The sequence below is a fragment of the Aspergillus clavatus genome, genomic scaffold (assembly GCF_000002715.2).
Source record: "Aspergillus clavatus NRRL 1 1099423829802 genomic scaffold, whole genome shotgun sequence".
NCBI classification, from domain to species: domain Eukaryota; kingdom Fungi; phylum Ascomycota; class Eurotiomycetes; order Eurotiales; family Aspergillaceae; genus Aspergillus; species Aspergillus clavatus.
In genome coordinates, this window is record NW_001517097.1 from 1,759,854 (window position 1) to 1,775,863 (window position 16,010).

The window sequence follows — 16,010 nt, forward strand, 5'->3', positions numbered from 1 at the left end:
TCCTCATTCGAGATGGTAATAATCAAAAGAAGACATGACAGAATTGAACATTGAATTGGCACATTCAGATGCCTGGGCCGCTGCGTTCGCTGAAAATATCCAGATTAACGAAAATGATATAGAAGAGAGACAAGAGATGGTGGAGTATTGGAAGTAGATCCAACCTATATCATATTACTCGGCTAAGCGAGCATAGGATATCAGCTGCCGAACAACGCCTGGGTCCACGTTGGGCATCAACAATGCTCCTAATAAACTCTCCTTTTTGGGAATAATTCCAGACGGGAACTGCCGCGTTGAATTACTATCAGCGAGTTTTGACCTCTCCGCCAACCGACAGAGAATCGTCAGCCCTCGGTTGATGATCGAACCATATGCTGCGGCTTCCTCGGCCTGCCCTCTGGCAGCGTGAGACTGGCGAGTGTTAGTTGGAGGTGGGGGGACGCGCTCCGTACTAAGAAGGCAGGATAGTCGCAGGAGATGAATGGCAAATCCATCCGTTGATTCAAGCCATTGTTGGGCCAAGGTACCATCAGCAAATGAAGATAGAATGTCGGCTGCCAATAAACCTTGCATGAGGAATACTTTTCGGGCGTCTGCTATCGCCAGATGTTTCCGTAATTGATCAGGAACAGGACAGATAGCTAAACCAAAGGCACGGGTAAGCAACTCATATTGGGCAGTGGAGCCCGCATCGCTTGAGAAGATAGCCTTGAAAAATGTCCGGTTGGGATCGTCCCGAGCCAAAAGCTTGGCTAAGCTATCCACTGCGGCTGGTGTATATTTGTGTATCGACGCATTGTAAGGTGTGAACATGACCCCGTCCGGTCCTATGGTTGGGGCCGGGAATGGAGCGAATGACAGAAGGAAGTGCAATAGACAGTGCGCCTCCTCTATGCTTGGCAATTGGATCAGATGCGCCAAATTGCTGAGATATGTGACGGCATCTTTCATGAAATCCAATGTATTCTGGTGCGTTCGAAGGAGCATATTTCGGGTTCCTAGATAGCGGATGATGGTGGACATGAACTGGACAACGGAGGGAGTCGAAAGTATGGCAAAGTTTGATTCGGTGAAGGAGAAATTCCGCAAGATAGTCGTGATACAGATGAGTCGGTCAACCGCTCGATCAAGCTCATATTCGAGGCTGCCGAATTCAGGCACATCGGCTAGCGATGTCCACTCGGCTTGACATCCACGAGTTATCTCCTCATATGGTGGTAGCAACATCACATCTGAGACCTCAACGGCATGTTCTGCAAGAAGGTCGGCTTGATCCTCAGCGCATTCAACCAGACTATCGACCAGATCTTCGCAATTATCCAACGAGATCGGAATTCCTGGCTCACAGGAAATGGTTACAAGGGTATCCAGCGCCAGGCGCATCTCTGCATGAATTCCAGATTTGATACCCATTGTGAGGGCGTGGATGTCAATGACGCCAAGCTCAAGAAACGAAGGCACGTCTGGCTTCAGTCTGGAGATTTCTTCTCCGAGCTGATACATTTCATCCACGACAATCGGGCCATGGAGATTGCTCTCCGGTAAGACCATTGGCTTGAAAGGGTCTTCGATGGGATGTTTCAGCGGTTCGTTAGGGGGCTGTTCGAACGATTCCGTGGTCTTGCCAGGGACACTCCCAAGGGGTTTTGCGGGCTGTGCAGGAGATTGGCTCGCTAATTGACCGGTAGAATCCTGCGGCGTCGCGGGGGGCTGAGACTGACGAGAGACGCTTAATCGATGCTGCTGCTGCTGCTGCTGCTGTTTGCTAGGCGCTTTGGCTTGTGTTGGAGCGGGAAACCCATTTGGAACACCATGCGGTACATTATTCGCCATCGGCGCGCCGCTCGGTGACCCATGTCCTGCTTGTTGGGGCGTTTCAAACCCCTGACTCTGCTTGACAGTTGGTGATTGAAACTGCATGGCAGAGGGGTCGCTAGCTTGCCGCGGCAGCGCATTCTGCTGCATCTGATCCGTAAACTGCTTCTGTTGAGTGCTGAGGAAAGCTTGCTCGTATGCAGCGAGGTTTCGTTGGTAATGTTCTCGGATTTCCTGAACAGCCATTGGGAACTGCATCGGGGGGAACTGCAGCTGCTGGGCTATGACTGGCCACATATTTGCAGCGGTGATCTTCTTTGACCCGCCCAGTTTCATGACGGTGGCATAAAGCTGCACCAAGTTGATCGGACGACCACAAACGATGGGATTCGGGTCCAAGTGCATGTTCCGAGACATCATAAACTTTTGAAGCGATCTCATAAACCCTTCTGGGTTTGGAGGCTTTGCCATATTCTGCTGCATCTGCCGGATTGCCGCCATTTGCTGAGGATTTGCCATGGCGTTCATGCCTGCCGCCACAGGACGCCCCGCCATTGCGGGATTCATGTTGATCGGACGGCCTTGGTTCTGCATCTGCAATGCATGCAGTCGCTGCTGCTGAGCGGCCATCGCTTGCTGATACTGAGGCATGTTGCTAAAATGTGCCTGCATCGGCGCCTGTACCGCGCCAGTCGTCATTGTGGGAGCCGGTGAGAACTGCGGCCCCATTCCCTGAGGAAAGGGCTGGCCTGGAATGAAAGTGTTATTTTGGGGTGTATTGACTCTACTAGGGTGGTCTGACTGCGAAGGGGACATGTGAGGACCGCCAACATGATGGCCTGCAGGTGAAAAAGGACTAGGAGACGCTGTCCCCATTCGCTGCACACCATGCTGGTCGAAATCTTGCATGATTGGAGATTGCGTGACATTGGTCGGCGTTCCTTGCTGGAGGTGCTGATACGGGGCGGCGTGGGAAGGGAATTGTTGGGCGCCATTCGCAGGCCCTTGATAGCCTGGAAAGGGCACCTGATGAGGCGTCTGCGACCGCGATGCGGAAAGTCCACCAGGCGCCTGTCGCGGCGACATGGACATACCATCCTCCGGCCGCGACCGCTTAGAGGGGATCACCTGGTTGGGGTTGTGAAATCCAGGGGAGGCATTTCGCGGGACTCCATTATTGAACATGCGCTGGAACTGATTGGGATCTGGGGGAGTGGGAGATGCATGCAGGAATGCGGTAGCAGGGTCAATGGTCGTTTGATGGAAGGCACCATTGTCATGGTTCTGAAGATTCGAGGCGTCGGCTAGCCAGGCATTCATGTCGTGTGGTTTTACCAACCCATCTGCGAGGTAAGGAGGATGGTCAGCGAATGTGACACACGCACAAAACAGGCTTTGTCATCGTCATCATGAATAAGCGACCGTCAACTTTGCGACAATATCGCCATCAAAATGAGATGTAGTTTAGACAAGCAACTCTCAACAGGGTCGTCAGAAGATCAAGCCAGGTTGAGGGCTATAAGACGCGTCGGGGAGGTCTTGTGGTGAGTCGCGCTTTGGGTCTGCGACACGGGCACTTCCAAGGCAACGACCACAAGCAGAACAAGCCATCCCAACGGTCCGGTGTGGGAGTCTAGACCAGTGATTCGAACGGGGGAACGAAGTCGAAGGAATAAAGAAAGGGTATACAGATAAGAGGAGAGAACTTGGGTACATACCGACAAGGCTGGATAACTTAGATGCCGACTCACAAGCGGACGATTACACCGGTCCCGAAATAGCAGCCTGAGAGGCTTGAGGAAGATTGCAAGGAGAACAGGAGGTCACGGGACCAGAGATGCCGGAGCGTAAAGGCAGAAAACGTGACTATATGAAGGAGGCTCAGTCATCAGCAAAGGGTGAAGCAACGCGAGTAAGGTGTAGAGACAACGAGTGCACAAGAATCATGATCAGAAAGGTAATAATCATAATAATAATGACAGCATCGATCAGGAACTAAAAAGAATATAAGCCAGACCGGTGCTGAAACTTATCAACACTGCAGAAAATAATAATAGTAGTAGATGATAGGAACTGCAACGTGTGTGATGGTCCCGAAGAATGGCCGGATTGGATCCCCCGTAGTGCGTGGCGACAGATTGTGTCAAGCGTTGGTCTGGGTTAAAGCAGACAGACGCCAATGGCATGAAACAGAAAGGGTGGATGTATCAGGATCCAACATACCAAGACAGACAGCTCAGAGCTTGAAGAGAGCCGTAATTTTATTTTTATTTTAACAGGAATTCTCTCCAGTCGATAATTTGGAGATTGAGGGGAAGGGAGGGGGGGGGGGGGGGGGCTTTGCAAAGGAAGACAGAGTGGATGGCCCCGGGGATGGTGGTTGTGATTGTGTGGGAAGATAAACAGGAATGGGACGAGCGCAGGAAGAGGCTGTTCACGATCAAAGAAGATAGAAAAGGATGATGAACCAGGTACATACGAACAAGATACAGTACGGAGTATCTAACTGGGGGGGAAGAAGGGGGGAGAAGTTCTGGGTAGCTTTTCCAGTAAGTTATTTTACCAGCAGCAACAAGTTGACAGCAGAAAGAGTCCAGGGAGTCAGTCTAGCAGCCCGGTGGTTATGTAAGCGGGTCATGTGGAATGCCCGCTGTTCCTGTTTGGGCCGTCCAGGTGGCTTAGTAGCTTTCGTTAGGTCCATTTTGTTGCTCAACACTGGCCGGTCAGTATGATCAGGAAAAAAAACAGTCATGATCATTCTGTCTGATATCGTGCTGTAGATAGAGACCCGAAGGGGAATGTATTAGATGCCTGAATTCCCAACGTCTGTTGATCTGAACATCATGCTAACTTTGACTGCCTCTGGATCGCTGCTAGGCTGAATTGGGATTAGTTGAGGTTGGCAACTGCGGTAACTATCTCGGGTAGTCGGGTGGCATGAGTAACGAACGACTAGGACGGATTAGTTAGCTGCTTCTGGATGAGTGCATCATTGCTGGTCTTGGTCTCCCTCTCTCTGTTTGAGAGTCGGGGGTACTTTTGAAGTAGGAGTCAAAATGATCGAGATAAGAGCCATCACACATGATTTGCGGTAAGCATTTTGGCTCTCGATCCCTCCTCTGATGGACCTCTTCATCGTTTACTGTCAAACTGTTGATCATCGAGACGTGATTCTCCATTCTGGGCATAAATCCCACGGTTGGTGTGACTGTGACCTGTTGTCAACCTAACCATGGGAACTCGGGCGAATGAATGAAAGACTCGAGAGGTGACAACGAGTTTGAACAAGACGGCCGAAACAACGAGAACTTTCAAACGGGGTGCCGCGAGATGGGAGGAATTTAGTGATGAGCAAGTAGGGGGAGGCTGCTTCTTATACTCTACTACTCGGTAGACGGATGACAACAGAGATATGGTGCCGAATAATCACGGCCCTCATGCCCATATTTGCTTGCCCAATTCCGAGCCAGGTAAGGTGAGGAAACTACCTAGACTACCTAACGAATGCGCTTCCATAGTTCGCTATTAGCTGGAAATCCGCCAGCCTGACGGTTCACGGTACATCCATACCTCGATCATCCTCATGATCCCCGCCCCTGCAGGAAAAGCCTCCATTGATGATGAAATCCCTCAATCTCATGCGCGCTAATACTACATGGACTACTTATAGTATCACCATTATAGCACTCTTCGGAGTATTGAGTATAATACCGGTCACTTATTTTTCGTCCTTGATTACTTGGATGATAGTTGGAGGTTGTATGGCAGCCTACGGATGGAGGTTAAGTGTGAGCCTCTTTCTCTTGAGCTATGTAAATGATTGGCAACACTTGACCAGTGATCATTGGAGTATCTGTATTATGTGGTCGTGTAAGAGTCGAATTATTATTGAATGCCTACCTGTAGCAACACCAAACGGCACGATATATATTTGGGGTTGTCGATGGTGGGAGCTTGGACTACTTAGCTGACTCAATAACTAACCCATAAATACTCAACACAAGAAAGTGTACACACATGAAGATCGCTCACAGATGTATAGCTCAACACTGCACTGCATAAGTTGCTTGAGATACTGCCCGAGTTACACCGGGCTTGGATGTTGTTTGGCACTCGAGAGTCCAGTGCTATGACAGTAGTGATCATTGCTCAAGATTGACAAGTCCACCGACTGATTCTAGAATTTCCTTATAATTGATATACATATCAAGTATTCCCACTTCAGACAAGAAAGCCAGAACTCCGTTCTCGATGAATCGACTACTCTCTCTAGACCATGGCGCCGAGTGACATTCGGAGATGTTCGATATCCATCTGGCTGCGCCAAGGTACATAATCACGTGACTAAACGGGTGTAAGCTTCAGGTAGGTACGTGAGCCTGTCCTCATCCAAGCAAAAGCTCTAGCCGAGAAAGCAAACTCAACACGCAGAACATCCTTTTCACCCGCTATTTTTGTTGTTCTCGAAAGATCATCCATCCTGACAGCTTCAGCAGCTACCTCCGTCTATCCTACGAACTTGAACTTCCTTTCGCCATGGCCGACGTAGCCGTGGAGACTTCGGCGAACAACGTCACGCCTATCAAGCCAGCTCCATTCGACACCATTCCCAACATCGACTCCCTCGAAGGCACAGACGCTGATGGAGGCGACGAGTATGCTACTTTGAAAAGGCTTCAAAGGCATCTAGAGTATGAACTTTGCTATCTCAGAACTCGCGCAACTGTCTTCGTCTGATATTGACTGAAACTAGGTATATCCAGCTGCAAGAGGAATACATCAAAGATGAGCAAAGGTGAGGCGTCATCTAAACTCAAATACGTTGACAGCCTGTACAATAGCTAACGCTTATCTGATTATAGGAGCTTGAAACGAGAGCTCGTTCGTGCGCAAGAAGAGATCAAGCGGATACAGAGTGTGCCCCTGGTGATCGGACAATTTATGGAAGCTATTGATCAAAAGTATGTTTCAAGAAGCTGTTGCAAAGGGAACAACGCTAATGAGACCCCATCAGTACGGGTATTGTGCAGTCGTCAACCGGCTCGAACTATGTCGTCCGTATCCTTTCCACACTCGATCGCGAGAAGCTCAAGCCATCATCCTCGGTCGCCCTGCACCGTCATTCCAACGCCCTTGTCGATATTCTGCCCCCGGAAGCAGATTCCTCCATCGCTATGCTCGGTGAAAGCGAGAAGCCAGATGTTACATACGCCGACGTGGGTGGCTTGGACATGCAGAAACAAGAGATCAGGGAGGCCGTCGAGCTACCGCTTACGCACTTTGACCTTTACAAACAGATTGGTGAGTCGGAGAGGAATGAAATAACTAGGTCGCGCCGTTGTGCTGACGCTTTACAGGTATCGATCCTCCTCGTGGTGTCCTGCTGTACGGCCCCCCGGGTACTGGCAAGACGATGTTGGTCAAGGCGGTCGCAAACAGCACAACTGCCAGCTTTATTCGTGTGAACGGCTCCGAGTTCGTCCAGAAATACCTCGGAGAAGGTCCACGCATGGTCCGTGATGTGTTCAGAATGGCCCGTGAGAACTCCCCTGCTATCATCTTCATTGATGAAATCGATGCCATTGCTACCAAGCGTTTCGATGCCCAAACCGGTGCCGATCGTGAAGTGCAGCGTATCCTGCTCGAACTTCTGAATCAGATGGATGGCTTCGAGCAGACGAGCAATGTAAAGGTGATCATGGCCACCAACCGAGCGGACACACTGGATCCAGCCCTTCTCCGTCCAGGTCGTCTAGATCGCAAGATTGAGTTCCCGTCGCTGCGTGACCGACGGGAGCGTCGACTGATCTTTACTACCATCGCGTCCAAGATGTCCTTGTCCCCAGAAGTCGATCTGGACTCACTCATTGTACGAAATGAGCCCCTGTCCGGTGCGGTTATTGCCGCCATCATGCAGGAGGCCGGATTACGGGCGGTTCGCAAGAATCGCTACAATATCATTCAGTCTGACCTTGAAGATGCCTATGCTGCCCAGGTCAAGACTGGGCAGGAAGCGGACCGGTATGTATATCCCTCCCCAGATCGGATTTGTTCTACAATTGTCTCTGGCTCTAACAAACTGTCACAGGCTCGAATTCTACCGGTAGATCACATACTCCATTATTTACGAGTCGGAAATGGATCCTGTGCATGGCGAAGGGGCAGTTGTGGGTTGTATCATCAACATCTAGGCAATCTATTTGTAGTACAACGATTGATACATAGTGGAGATTCTCCCCAGAGCATTGCCTATCTTGCCACGACTGTAGCACATATCATATCTGTTGTCGCCAACAAGTAGATATAATTTCTGACATCGCCACTTGGCTTGCCCTAGTCGACTAGGTAGATACTCACTTGAGTCCTTGACTGCAATACTGCAGCAGCCGACGCCAAGTCCGGCTTACTTGATCGGGTAGATAGGCAACAGCGCCAGCACTAGTCTATCGGCTGAGAGAACCTGCAGTTACATCATCAGCGCAAACAGCGTGATTGTACTCCATAGGTACACAGATCGTTTCAACCGTCTAGAGATAGAACATGGAAAACTAGTATAACCTACTCTGTAGATAGGGATGATCAACCGTGATTGCTGCAGATACTTGTTGCCAGGCACTGTCAGCACCTCCTTACGCTGTACAGCTGTAGTACGTACGTCGCAACCAAGCCGGAACTGCTTATCAAAGCGATCCGATAGACCGACACCCAAGCCCCAGTGACGCAGCTGGGTCACGCTGATTCGTGGATCCGAAGCAGGGGGAGTCGCTCCCGCGGGCAACCAGTCACCCGCACTAGTAGGTATCACGCTCCATCGCCTTGTTCCAGCTCCCGTCAACTTACCTCCTGCCTTCCTGAGGTACCTCCTCACTCTTCCTCTCTTAACCCATCAACTCTCCTACCTTTTGTCGGTGGTACTATCAACTTCATCATCAAGATCCATACGTTCCTTGTGATATTGTTCTTTTCGTTCTTTTTCCGCTGAATTATTCTTTCTTTTCAACTGCTATCGCCCATCATGAAGACGGTCTCCCTGCTCACAGCGTCTGCGCTGTTGGGCTGCGCCTCCGCCGAGGTTCACAAGCTGAAGCTGAACAAGGTCCCTCTCGAAGAACAGCTGGTAAGTAGAAGGCGAGATTCATGATGGAGTTTGCACAACTTTCTCGATGGAAACTGTTTGAAATGTGATGGGGTTGCTAATGGCCTGATAGTATACTCACAACATTGACGCCCATGTTCGCGCTCTGGGTCAGAAGTACATGGGTATCCGTCCCAACATCCACAAGGAGCTCCTGGAGGAGAACTCGTTCAATGATATGAGCCGCCACGATGTGTTGGTGGATAACTTCTTGAATGCCCAGTGTATGTCGCGGCTCGGTTACCAATCCTGCTTGGGAGTCGTACTAACCGCCATGTTTGTCTAGACTTCTCTGAGATCGAGCTTGGTACACCCCCACAGAAGTTCAAGGTCGTCCTCGACACCGGTAGCTCGAACTTGTGGGTTCCATCTTCTGAGTGTGGCTCCATCGCTTGCTACTTGCACACCAAGTACGACTCGTCCGCGTCGTCCACTTACAAGAAGAACGGCACCGAGTTCGCCATCCGATATGGATCTGGCGAGCTCAGCGGATTTGTCTCCCAGGACAACCTTAAGATCGGTGATCTGAAGATTGAGAAGCAGGACTTTGCCGAGGCTACCAACGAGCCCGGTCTTGCCTTTGCCTTTGGTCGCTTTGATGGTATTCTCGGATTGGGCTACGACACCATCTCCGTCAACAAGATCGTTCCTCCTTTCTACAACATGCTGAACCAGGGACTCCTGGACGAGCCGGTCTTTGCCTTCTACCTGGGCGATGCCAACAAGGAAGGCGACAGTTCCGTTGCCACCTTCGGTGGTATTGATAAGGATCACTTCACTGGCGAGCTGACCAAGATCCCTCTTCGCCGCAAGGCTTACTGGGAGGTCGATCTCGATGCTATTGCTCTTGGTGACAACGTCGCTGAGCTCGACAACACTGGTGTCATTCTGGACACCGGCACTTCTCTCATTGCTCTGCCCTCCACTCTTGCCGATCTGCTGTAAGTTGAGATCTTTTCGCTCCCAGAAGTTTGCTTTTACTGACTCATTCTGATAGCAACAAGGAGATTGGTGCCAAGAAGGGCTTCACCGGCCAGTACTCCGTCGAGTGTGACAAGCGTGATTCCCTCCCCGACCTTACCTTCACCCTGAGCGGCCACAACTTCACCATTGGTCCTTATGACTACACGCTTGAGGTCCAGGGCTCCTGCATCAGCTCCTTCATGGGCATGGACTTCCCCGAGCCGGTTGGTCCCCTTGCCATTCTCGGAGACGCTTTCCTGCGGAAGTACTACAGCGTCTATGACCTTGGCAACCACGCCGTTGGTCTGGCCAAGGCCAAGTAAATGATTAATTGCTCATACATTGCCCAGCCACCGCGTCTATACTAATTGTGCAAGAATGACGTGACGTATATAGCTCTATCGCGGTAGCTCAGCCTGTTGATTTTGGAGTTGATACCTGAGAGCCTCTGCAGGAAGATGGACCATGGTTGACACTATCCTGCAAGCTCGTGCAGGTCTTTGATGTGCTTAATGGAATTTTTACGTGTACTTGTTGATGAATGAAATTGCTTTATCCATGCTTATTTGCCAATTGCATCTCTTTGTTACAGAAATTTAATTGAGGGTACTGTATGCGAATAGTCTCGGTTCCAGGGAACAGAAAGTACCGGAGGAATTCTGTGTATCTATATTCTGGGTGTGAGAGTCATGCTGTGTTCCTCTGGTTTATTTAATCGGAGACAGTCGGAGTAACTCATCATCCTCCATTATTATTCTTCGAGTCCAACAGATGTCTTCTCTTGCCTATCTCTGGCATGATGGTCTGGACCCGAGCAACAAAGCGACGCCAGCTTGGTGAGGCAGCCAAGCTAGTCTCAGATAGTACTAGGCCGTAGAAGCTATGTAAGCTAAACCTCTTCCGTGATTCGCCGCCCCCGCTCGGCCACACGACTCTTTGACTGCTCTTCTCTCTTCTACTTCTACGGCGTACTCCAACAACATCAACTGCCTTTCTTTCAACCACCACCACCACCACCACCACCACCACCACCACCACCTATCGCCTTTGTCTTTCATCGCAATTCTACTCATATATCCTTAACTTGACTGAGATTCAGCTTGCTTGTTCAGCATACGAGTCCTACAACACCTACAGTACTCATTGCGAGGTTTGGTGTTGGACGAATCCTGTTTTCTTTATTGCTTCTGCGTCGCGTCATCTCGTGGCAATCGCCTACGCTACCTCTGCTTTCCTCGTCCACACCCTGTCGGATGAGGATTCTCCGTGTTGCAGCTAGATTTTGATAGTTTGTGAATCAATACTACCAAGCTTCAACGTTCGGAATATTGCGTTCGTCTGCTCGCAAGTCACACCTACACCGGGGCGCTTCGGGCATGGATCCCTAGCGGCCAGGCACTCTTGTTTCGCTCGCGACTGCAATCAAACCCCCCACCCCCCCCTCATCCTCCCTTCCCCTATATCGTTAAGAGGGGCGAGGATTGGCCGGGGGCTGGATAAAGAGAAATCGCAGACGGGAGTTCTCGGCAAGCCGACTACAGGAGCATGCTTCTTCGTTTACCGCCCAGCCTCCATTACCCGATCACCGTGACGTCCCTGCTGAAACAGCCGGGTGATACGGTGGAGAGGGATGAGGCTTTGTTCTGGTACGTGTACCAGACGACTGTCACCGAGGGTGATGGGCTGGGCAACAAGATCGAGGTTCAGCGCAAGTTTCCCACCAAGTTCGAGTCGGCTGTTGATGGGGAAATCGTTCAGTGGAAGATAGCAAAGGGGGATGTCATTCAAAGACCGTATGTTTCATTCTTTCATTTGAGCTTGCGTCCAGCAAGTTGTGGATTGACGTGTACTGTGTGTGATGCTGACTTTGCTATAGTATTGATGTAGTCGAGATCGACGAGCCATGCGCTCACGAGGTTCAGTTTGGAGGGCTCTGCGCCGAGTGCGGCAAAGACATGACTGAGTAAGTGCTGCCTCGTTCTCTAGCGCCTACACATGTCGAGATGGCAGAAGACTGACTTGTGCTACCATTGCAATAGGGCAACATACAACACGGAGATCATGGACTCGATGCGCGCTCCAATTCAGATGGTCCATGATAATACCTCACTCACCGTGAGTGAAAGGGAAGCCACGCGTGTGGAAGAAGATGCGAAACGTCGCCTGTTGGCGAATAAGAAGCTTTCTCTCGTTGTCGATCTGGATCAGACCATCATTCATGCCACCGTCGACCCCACAGTCAGGGAATGGATGGAAGACAAGGATAACCCGAACCATGAAGCTTTGAGTGATGTTCGGGCCTTCCAACTGGTGGATGACGGGCCGGGAATGCGCGGTTGCTGGTATTATGTTAAGCTCCGACCTGGTTTAGAATCCTTCTTGCAGAATGTCGCGGAGCTCTTCGAACTGCACATTTACACCATGGGCACTAGAGCCTACGCGCAACATATCGCTGCGATCATCGACCCAGACCGGAAACTATTTGGTGACCGCATCCTCAGCCGTGACGAGAGTGGGAGTCTAACGGCTAAGAATCTCCAACGACTATTCCCGGTGGACACAAAGATGGTGGTTATTATTGACGACCGCGGGGACGTGTGGCGCTGGAGCCCTAATCTCATCAAGGTTTCTCCTTATGATTTCTTCGTTGGAATTGGAGATATCAACTCTAGTTTCCTTCCGAAGAAGCAGGAATTAGGGGGGGCTAATAAGCCTACGGAAAAGGCCCCTAAGGAGCTGAAGGAGCTACCGGCACCACAAAACGGTAATGGTGCAACTGAGAAGGATGCAGCTGAGGTTTCGACGTTAGAGCAGCTTGTAACGATGGGCGGCGGAGACGATCCAAGGCTACTCCAGGAACAGAGTGTGGCACAAGAAGAGACAATCATGCATCAGGTCGAAGACCGCCCTCTGTTGCAGAAGCAGAAAGAACTCGACGCGGAAGAAGAAGCCGCCGAGAGTAGCGATTCCGCTTCAAGCGTAGATGAGTCTCAAGATATGAGCAAGCACCGTCATCACCTCCTGGAGGATAATGACCGCGAGTTATTTGCATTGGAGGAACGGCTTGAGCAAATTCATAAGCAGTTCTTCGAAGATTATGATCGGAAACGATCGCGGGCGCTTGGGGGAAGAGTGGCAGCGCTGAGAGGAGAGAAGACTCCGCTGAAAGAGAAGGATATTGACCTCAAGTTAGTACCAGACGTCAAGGATATCATGCCGCGGATCAAGCATCGCGTGCTTGGTGGCGTGGTTCTTGTTTTCTCTGGAGTGCTACCGCTTGGGACCGACACGCAGAACGCCGATATCTCCCTATGGACCAAAAGCTTCGGGGCGGTCATCTCCACGAAAATCAACCGGAAGACCACGCATCTTGTGGCTGGCAGGAATCGCACGGCCAAGGTCCGGGAAGCCACGCGATATCCCAACATCAAGATCGTGACGACTCAATGGCTTCTGGATACGCTGACTCAATGGAAACGGCTGGATGAGGAGCCATATCTGCTGCCGGTACACCCTGATGATCGAGGCGAGCCTATTTCGCCTGGCTCCAAGGAGCTGGAGAGTGGGTGGCTTTCATCATCCGAGGAAGGCACCGGAGGGTACTGGACAGATGATGAGGACTCTACGCAAGACCTCTTGAAGTCCAGCGGCCTCGATGAGATGTCCCCCATTGGCTATGACGCCGAAGAGCAAGCCGCAGTTCATGATGAGCTTAAGGAGTTCCTAGGAAGTGACAATGAGAGTGAGAGTGACAGTGAAGTGTCGACTCTGGCGGATGAGGCGGGAACGTCAGGCAAGAAGCGCAAGCGCGATGAGGACTCTGAAGGCACCAGCGAAGGAGAAGCGGACAGCAGCAAAGAAGAAGAGGGAGAAAAATCTCGCTCGCGCCTGGCGCAGCGGATCAAGCGATCCTATGAGCGCACCACCAGTCTTAAAGAGGTCGCGAGTGCGGATAGCACAAGCATGGCAGAGCTATCTCACACCAGTTTACCGACGGAGCGCAATGGCGGTGACCCAGAGGCGTTGGATGAGCCCGAGGAGCCCGCAGCGCGAGGACAAGATGTCAGCTACCCTGAAGACCCGGTGGACGACGACGACGAACTGGAACGGGAGATGCTCGCTGCTCTGGAAGATGGGGGCTATGACGCCAAAGCCGAGGAGGGGATTGCCGCCGAGAATGGATAGAATGGCCCTCTTGACCGGGACTCATTTTGGCTATCTGTACATTGCCACACTTTCTCTTCGATGCTTGTCTGAATTGTTTCCGTTTGCAGTTGCGATGCGATCTGGCATAGCGACGGCGTTTTGGGGCTGCTTGATGCTCTTTTGACATCTGTTTCAGGGAATTTGTTCCTCCGTGTTGATTTGAAAAGAAGTCATATAAGTGTATTGGAAGATCATTGCCTTGGCCATTATAGGAATACAAATCGAGATCTACCAGGGACCAAGCAATCGAGATCCAAAATAACGCCTTTTCCATGCACATGCAGAAACCAAGTGTATCACACAAAACCAAGAACATAATTCATATCGTGTCATATCATGTCGCGTCAGCCATCACCCATATACATCCCGATTCACCTGCCAGGACATGACCATCATCCACAGAAAGAAGATGGTATTGACGAGTTCGAACGCAAACGCGGTCTTCCAGCAATTACCTATCACCAACATTAGCATCTGTACCTGCACCTGCACCCGTGCCTGCAGCGCCGCAAACCAAATCAGGGGGAAAAAAAGGGCAATCAACAACATACATATCGTATTCTGCGCCAGCCACGCCATCGTGTCGATATTATTCCCCGTGGACGGGTTCTCAACTACATAGTTCTGGCAATTATCGTTCACATTCCCCACAACCCCATACAGCTGCAGCGAGGTCTCGATCAGGCCCGTCAACCAGAGCACGAAGAGGATAAAGCTGCCGATGATGATGATGCCGGGGAGGAGGAAGCGCTGGGCTGCGAGGATGAGGATGAGTAGGATGAAGAAGACGCTGAGGCTGCCGCTGACGACCATGTAGGGGAAGAGCCTGGGGGAAGGTGTTGTGGTTTAGTTGGGCTTTCTTTCTTTCTTTACATTCTTGGTGTGGGAAGGGGGAAGTTACCAAGGCGTGCCTAGCCGCAGCTGTGACTGCACGGCCATGAACCAGGCGAAGATCCCGAGACAGATGGCGGAGGCGGCCAGGACGACGATGATCCAGATGTTGAGTTGGAGTTCGGGCCAGCGGTAGCGGCGACGGCGGTAGACGCGGACGGCCATTCTGCTCCTTCTTTTTCCCCCTCTGTTTTTACTTTTTGGCGGTTACGGGCGAGGCGAGGCGAGGCGGTCGTGGAAGGGTTTTGTATGCATATAATGCATATAACGTTTTTCGTACCCGTATAGATCGATGTCTTTTGCGGGGCTATAGATCGTGTTCTCTCCCCTCCCCAGCCCAGAATCTTGGATTTATACTCCGTCCGGCAGGTTGGGTGTCAACTGGCAAGCGGACCCGTAGGGCGTAGAGACGGACAGCGCATCCGCGCCGTGATATCCCAGGTTGACGCCCGCTTGTGCGCGATTGGATTGGATCTGGATTGGGCCGAGTTGGAGATCGAAAGTGAAGCTGTTGTTTGTTGTTGGTGGTGGTGGATGCGTTGGTCGGGCGGTTATGTAAGCGGGCCAGACACAAGGAGACTCATGTGTTGCGATGATGTAGGAGGAGGGGGATAGGAGATGGGACTGTGGTAGGGAACTGGATTCTCGATGTTTATTCCATTGTGTCTGTGGTCGGCTGAATGGTGAGGAGGAGACATTTTGGAATGATGAATTGGGGTGGCTGGAGGATCTTTAACTCCCCATGTGTCTGTAGAACGAGAAAATCGTGGTGGCAGGAAAACGGCGCGGATCGACGGCGTCATTGGAGGGATCACCCGCGCTACCGTGCATCATTTTTTAAAAATAACGATGAGAAGGATAAAGGTATAAATGCGTAAGTGCTACTATTGAATCTTGCATTTCACTGATTCATTGTATGCCTGGCGGCACTTGGCCATGTCTAATCTAACTCATAATACATTGGTCTCACCTGGTCATCATATACCATAAACAGAAT

General features: G+C 51.0%; 5 protein-coding genes across 5 annotated transcripts, besides 4 other annotated features; 3 read left to right on the forward strand and 2 right to left on the reverse strand.

Annotated features, from left to right (window-relative positions):
* Positions 1-174: 174 nt before the first annotated feature.
* ACLA_039280 (putative ARID/BRIGHT domain protein (SWI1)) lies at positions 175-3,138 on the reverse strand (the record flags this gene model as incomplete). The annotated part of the gene is made up of 1 exon (XM_001271138.1): positions 175-3,138. The coding sequence occupies one exon, from the start codon at positions 3,136-3,138 to the stop codon at positions 175-177; it is 2,964 nt and encodes a 987-aa protein (XP_001271139.1).
* Positions 1,742-1,764: a microsatellite.
* A 991-nt stretch (positions 3,139-4,129) lies between the features above and the next one.
* Positions 4,130-4,156: a microsatellite.
* A 2,198-nt stretch (positions 4,157-6,354) lies between these two features.
* rpt3 (proteasome regulatory particle base subunit RPT3) lies at positions 6,355-7,925 on the forward strand (the record flags this gene model as incomplete). The annotated part of the gene is made up of 6 exons (XM_001271139.1): positions 6,355-6,509; positions 6,572-6,613; positions 6,681-6,779; positions 6,833-7,119; positions 7,176-7,839; positions 7,907-7,925. The coding sequence occupies 6 exons, from the start codon at positions 6,355-6,357 to the stop codon at positions 7,923-7,925; spliced, it is 1,266 nt and encodes a 421-aa protein (XP_001271140.1).
* A 908-nt stretch (positions 7,926-8,833) lies between these two features.
* Positions 8,834-10,239, forward strand: ACLA_039300 (pepsin-like aspartic protease; the record flags this gene model as incomplete). Its single annotated transcript, XM_001271140.1, has 4 exons — positions 8,834-8,935; positions 9,027-9,177; positions 9,240-9,894; positions 9,951-10,239. The coding sequence occupies 4 exons, from the start codon at positions 8,834-8,836 to the stop codon at positions 10,237-10,239; spliced, it is 1,197 nt and encodes a 398-aa protein (XP_001271141.1).
* Positions 10,240-10,916: 677 nt separating this feature from the next.
* Positions 10,917-10,954: a microsatellite.
* Positions 10,917-10,955: a microsatellite.
* Positions 10,956-11,461: 506 nt separating this feature from the next.
* On the forward strand, positions 11,462-14,101 carry fcpA (protein-serine/threonine phosphatase; the record flags this gene model as incomplete). The annotated part of the gene is made up of 3 exons (XM_001271141.1): positions 11,462-11,709; positions 11,793-11,879; positions 11,956-14,101. 3 exons carry the CDS (start codon positions 11,462-11,464, stop codon positions 14,099-14,101), a joined length of 2,481 nt encoding a protein of 826 aa, XP_001271142.1.
* A 372-nt stretch (positions 14,102-14,473) lies between these two features.
* Positions 14,474-15,178, reverse strand: ACLA_039320 (uncharacterized protein; the record flags this gene model as incomplete). Its single annotated transcript, XM_001271142.1, has 3 exons — positions 14,474-14,577; positions 14,674-14,948; positions 15,024-15,178. 3 exons carry the CDS (start codon positions 15,176-15,178, stop codon positions 14,474-14,476), a joined length of 534 nt encoding a protein of 177 aa, XP_001271143.1.
* Between the last annotated feature and the right edge of the window lie 832 nt (positions 15,179-16,010).